The sequence below is a fragment of the Trichoplax adhaerens genome, genomic scaffold, assembly GCF_000150275.1.
Source record: "Trichoplax adhaerens TRIADscaffold_11 genomic scaffold, whole genome shotgun sequence".
Lineage (NCBI taxonomy): Eukaryota > Metazoa > Placozoa > Uniplacotomia > Trichoplacea > Trichoplacidae > Trichoplax > Trichoplax adhaerens.
In genome coordinates this window covers 818,941-824,940 of record NW_002060953.1, presented here as the reverse complement: position 1 = coordinate 824,940, position 6,000 = coordinate 818,941, and the positions used below count along the sequence as shown (strand labels likewise).

General features: G+C 31.3%; 1 protein-coding gene across 1 annotated transcript; it reads right to left on the bottom strand.

Annotated features, from left to right (window-relative positions):
- Window positions 1–679: 679 nt before the first annotated feature.
- On the bottom strand, window positions 680–952 carry TRIADDRAFT_29648 (uncharacterized protein; the record flags this gene model as incomplete). Its single annotated transcript, XM_002115456.1, has 1 exon — window positions 680–952. The coding sequence occupies one exon, from the start codon at window positions 950–952 to the stop codon at window positions 680–682; it is 273 nt and encodes a 90-aa protein (XP_002115492.1).
- Window positions 953–6,000: the final 5,048 nt, after the last annotated feature.

Genomic DNA, 6,000 nt, shown 5'->3' with positions numbered 1-6,000 from the left:
ACAGAGTTTGTAATTTCCATACAATAAAAATTAATGAGCTCTCTTTGAACTGCTCTATCACTAATATTAAGCTTAAATTTAGCAATAATAACCAAGTGTTACGATACTAGTCATCGTGTTTCTCATACTAAGTGAGTAAATTGTATTATATGTGTTTCTCTACTTTGCACCACCTACATGTGGCGACTGTATATAAGCTCAAGCAGAAAATATATCGCTCAGTTGATACTTCTCTAGTGTACGACAAGGTACTATACTTTCGTTGTATGAATAGAAGTAAAACTCATAACGCTAATCTTACAACAAGCCGCTTATTATACTTGTGAGGAAGTTGTTAGTCTTACTTACAGTATCTCTCCATAGTTAGTTGGAGTGACTAAGTAGCTGATAAGTTAGTTGATCACTCACATTAGAAGAGAGTAGACAGTGGTATTACTCCTGTGAGTGACATCAATATATTAATATTATAGTATATAAAGTTTAAAATTTAAATACAATAAAAATAAGTAGGTTCTCTTTGAGTTATCGTTACTTTATACATTATATTAAACTTAAACTTAGCGCTAATAACCTGATATTCATATCGCACATAGAGTCAAAAACTTAAAAGCAATAAAAATAAATAGATACTCTTTGAGTTACTCAATAATATTATAACTTTCAGTTTAACAATAATAACTTAGATATGTCTTACCTCCAAATGGATACTGTGCAGTTTGAAGGGTTTTATTACATACTGGTATCGCGCAGTATTCCCATAACACCACGGTCTAGATCGAGCTCCAACAGGATTACGGCAATAGTTCGATATTAAATCCGAGTAGCGATACCCTGTAGGATTATATGAGCCATTAAGTGACCAAGGTTGACAACGTGTACCATTTTCTGAGAAATAGCGAGGTCCGCGGTAGTACTGGCCATTGCCTATTCTACAGTTTGCACCTAGTGCCATAGTAAAATTACCAAAACTTGAGGCTTGTAGGATTAATTATCAGTCATAAAATTCTACAGTGTATCATTACTTAAGCATCAATTGGCCAATATTATGCTAGCACGCGGTTGATACAGAAATCATTGAAGCAATCAATCAATTCTTGCTGCACGATATATATGGCAACTTACTAGGTGATCTTATATCAATATCATCGATTAGGATTTCATTATTTGAAGTCTTGCCACAATATCCACGAATCATTATCTGTTAATAAATAATGAATAGTTTGATAACTATAAACTTCGATAGCATGGTTAGTTAGAGTCTCCTATCAATACAAAAAAAGTAATAGCAATTGTGCAAAATATCTATTCTAAGTAGTAGTACACTAAGTATGAAATCCATTATTCTATTAAACATTTCAAGGGGATATCATTTCACTTGTTAACATATTTCTCTGCTTTAAACCTCACAATGCTTAATCTCATATTGATCACTTACACGATAATAAGAATATTTTGCTCTAAATCGAAATCTTGAATTTCCCCAGTTGTTACTCGATGCTGGTCTTATCGAATTTACCAAATATCGTGTAGCAGTCATCTTAGGGTAAAGTACATAGACTTCAATTTTACCAGCTGGCGTACCATAGGCAAGAAGGGACATTGTGACCTGAAAATTATTGTTTAATCAATCATCTTGAAATAGTTGAAAATGGAATGCGATATTTAGCCTTGTAATGTCGCTAATTTTTATTGACCTAACCTCAACAAAATTAAAAGTACCCACGGCTAGCATAGGCGGACTAATTAAATCAGCATACCGTATCGTTTCTTCGCGAACGATACCAATGGCATCGAACAACATATAATGGCCGTGAACTATAGTATAATAATTTTTATAAATTAGCAATCAATTAATGCTAGTACCTTACTATAGAAAATATCCCCTTGGTATCGATATTGAATTTATATAACTGTTAAATTACCCACCTTAAACTAAACTGACTTTATTGAATATTTTAAATCTTATAATATCTAATTTCTTCAATAAGAGCATGTACAAGATTTAAATTACACTATAGTTTAAGGATTAGCTTACTTGATTTAGTTGTATGATCAGTGATTGTAACTCCTGGGCCAATGCTTCGGCCAGCTCTAGTGCGATACCATTCTCTAAAGTCTGTTCCATACGCTTGTTGAAAATTGCACATATCCTTTTCAAATGTGCAAAATATTGAACTGACGGGTGGAACTAAAAAGTAACATTCAATCAGTTTGTTGAAAAGTATCCTTGACACTTTCTTGGTATACAACAGTAACATCAGGCTTATAATAAATACATAATTAAGAAATAAAATTCTCTCACGACGTTACGGAAAGTTACTTATGATATAAATAAATAATCGATTAATCATATTTCGTAGACATACCATCAATCAGATCTGTGCTTGCTAAGGATGGGATGCTTCTTTTCATCGGACGGCTGCCTGCGAAATATGCATTATCTGTCTCATATTTTACACATAAATAAATGCTAATACTATCGTAGCTAACGCTATGTCTACAGTACAATATAGAATAAAATACGGAGTTATATTCTACATTTGTTTTCAGATTTACAAAACTATGAAATCTCAACGTATTATAACAGAATAACATAATAATCTAGTATGTGTATGCATTATAAATATCTACTAAAGGCTTTACCTGCGAAGTAAAATGTAAATCGTAATATTTAATTGATTTTAATTTACACTGATAGCTTAATAAATCGTAATTCTAGATATAAATGCTTTCTAGTTAGAGCTTTAAATTTCAAGCTAGGATCTAAAATAAATAATTTTCGTACTCGTTAGTTTCGATTTATCGGTCTAAAAGGAAAGGTTATGTATCATGCTGATACCGTATAGTATTAGCGTGATGCTATCATGATATACGCTATTAACAGTAAATACAGATAATTCTTAGATAAAATAGCATCAAAAAGATAACCTTTGACATTGCAAGTCATTAAGTTTTAATGAAACCTAGCTTTCAATTCCTAATTAATTTACCTTCGATTAGCAGATTCATTGCATCGCGCAATTTAAAACCTGCCATGCGTTCTGGTTGACTGCAGTGGCCGATTAATGAAACGTCATGAAAATTGGCCAAGGCAAATATTTCACGTGCACCATCACTGTCGCACTTCAAACCTTGATGGAAAACTCTACACGGATAGTATGAATTATGGCAACGTTTCAAACCTAACTAATCTGCTTAAATATATTTCATTCTATATATATATGTACTTGATTATCAAGACAGCTGTATGATATGTCCTAGAAATTTTTAGTTTTAATGTCTGGATTAAATCTAGGGCTAGCATTAGAGCTCTATACTTTATAATATATTAAAATCAGTCATGCTTGTAATTCATTTAATTTCACTAGTAATTTAGTTACATTAGTATGCAAATCAAGTTGCCTCAAAGTGCCAATTTCTTTTGTAGGAATGATTTTTATGACATAAAATTTGTTTGCACTCTCCTATGTCTAGTATGGTACTTTTTTCCTTGTACCTCTATATATCTCGTATTAAGATTAATTATGCAATGTTCGCACAACCGCTAATCACTCCAAACTTTGAAGCAATTTCAATGTCCGTTACTCTTAGCTTTCGTGGTGAGTAAATACATTTGCTAACAGATCTTCATATAAAACTGATAATATTGTGATAGTCTGATCTCAGGACATCTTTGTCATTCTCACATTAATTTGAGATATAGAGCACATTGATACAAGTAAAAGTTCTAGTAATTGTAAAGATACTTAAATCATACAAGTTTTCCTGCCTAAATCATTCCTGTTTACGTGCATAACTGTTACAAAAAATGATGGCACATGTCTTTTCAAGCCACAATTTAGGCCTAGTATAAGATTATTGAAACTTGATTTATTGAAATATCGACAATAAGAGACTGTGAGCACGTGAATTATACTAGCCATCAGTAATGTCATTTTAAGATTTTTAATCGTTATCACATTCCATCATCGAACATATTCTACAAAGTGTTAAAACTAAAAGGTATTACCAGTTGTTACTCACAGTTGTTGCAATCCTGGTTTTAAAACAGAATGGACAGAAGAGGTAAGAGAATTGCATCGCACTTCGGTTGAGCGACAAGTGCAAGTTGCTGGACAGTTGTTCAGTTTCGTAAAAGTAGCATCACTAAATAGCATAGTGTAACTCAGAAATAATACTATATATAATATTTTAGTAGTCCATGATACTGAAGTACGAATCATCTTTGCTAAATTTAATGATTATTTAGTAACTTTTATTTAAAACCTACAATTGACGAGAACTGAAATATCAAGAATAAAGAAAGTCTGGGTCTTTTATAACTTTCTATATCAAGTGATGATATACCATGCATCACGAGCCAAAGCAATTGATGTGGTAGCCTTTTATTGCCAGTTTACAGTTAATAAAACTAAGGGCGTAACGTTGATATAATAAGGTAATAACGATTTATTTATTTAACTGTTATATTTCGACGAATGAAATCGATAGGATATGTGGGTATTTTATCTGAAATTAAATACGGGTGTGTCTTCTGACATTCCTGTATTGTCTAACGAATTGAAAAGAAATCATTAATATTTAATTAGAGATAGTAAATTTGAGCTAATGCTAAGCTATGTTTTTTATTTAAAGAATATATCTTGCTAAAAAATCATTGGCTACTTTTAGCAATAGATTAATCTCTTTAATTAACTTTACCATTTCTATGTATCAACCTTGACAGAACGATTACGATATTTATTATAGTGATACAAAGGTATGATCATGGTCTAGCAATTTCCCTTGATTTGGTCATTGTTATAGAGTGGAATAATTCGTTTATAAATTGATTATATCCTTTTTAGTGATTTTCTGAAGCTTTAGAATGAAGAACCAGACCAAGTCTACCGACAAAGACCGTTAGCTTTTGTGTAGCCAGTAGATTTCACGTAGTTTATTAGACTATACTATAGCTTAGCTATAAGTAATTAAAAATAAAAAATTACTTTCCTGTTATCGCACAGTATTAATTTACGTGCAATTTACACTCTCACATCAAAACTAAAACTCTAATATTTCAGATGTAGATAACTTATAACCTACACTACAATGTATCTTATAAATGGCTCAATATTTCAACTAGGACTAATCAGTATGAATATGAAATACTTTTAGTAGTATCATGTGAACTTTTATTTGTGTAGTAAGGCAAATACACTCCCACAAACATGCATAAAGTGAATAATCTAACGACATCTTTGTACAGTAATGTTATATAAAACTATCAACTGGGTTACGTATACGAGTATAGTTTAACTTTATTCATATACGCCCATATAGTAATGATTATTATCTACGCTTAGTAAGTTAAAAGAAAGGAGAAATATTTTATGTACATTCTTTACTTATTGCATGTGATAACTCTATGCTATACTGCATTATATCGCTATCACTGGTAAGCTGTGCAGCAAATTTACTTCAATATTTTATCAAAATGAAAGGAAAAAAAATTCGAAATCTATAAATAGGTATTTCATCTTGTTTTAGACGATGATATGAGGTCTAAAATCTAACCATACAGGGCTATCGAAATCCTGAGCAATATTGCGATGATAAATGATGACAAAATAAATTATTTAGTAATCATAACAATTCCTTTCTTGTATGTATTGTATACGCAGCTAACATTAACATCTTAACCAAGGTATTCCTAGCTAAAATCAAATATGATCGGCAATTCTTATATCGTTCAATGCGTAATACAGAGATAGTTTGATTCACTAGTCAGCTTCCGCCAAGACATAACTATAACAACTTATTACTCCATCTTCGATTTCGGTATTATGGCGTGTATCACTAAAAATATTACTTATTCATTACTAATTTGTTTCTAGTGATTGATGCTTACGGTCATCATCATCTATACCCTCTGTTTTTTTTTGGATTATATCATTTTACTCAAAGTAAAAGATTAGCTCCTGTTTCGGCAAAAATAAAATTTTAATAATCAATTCCATC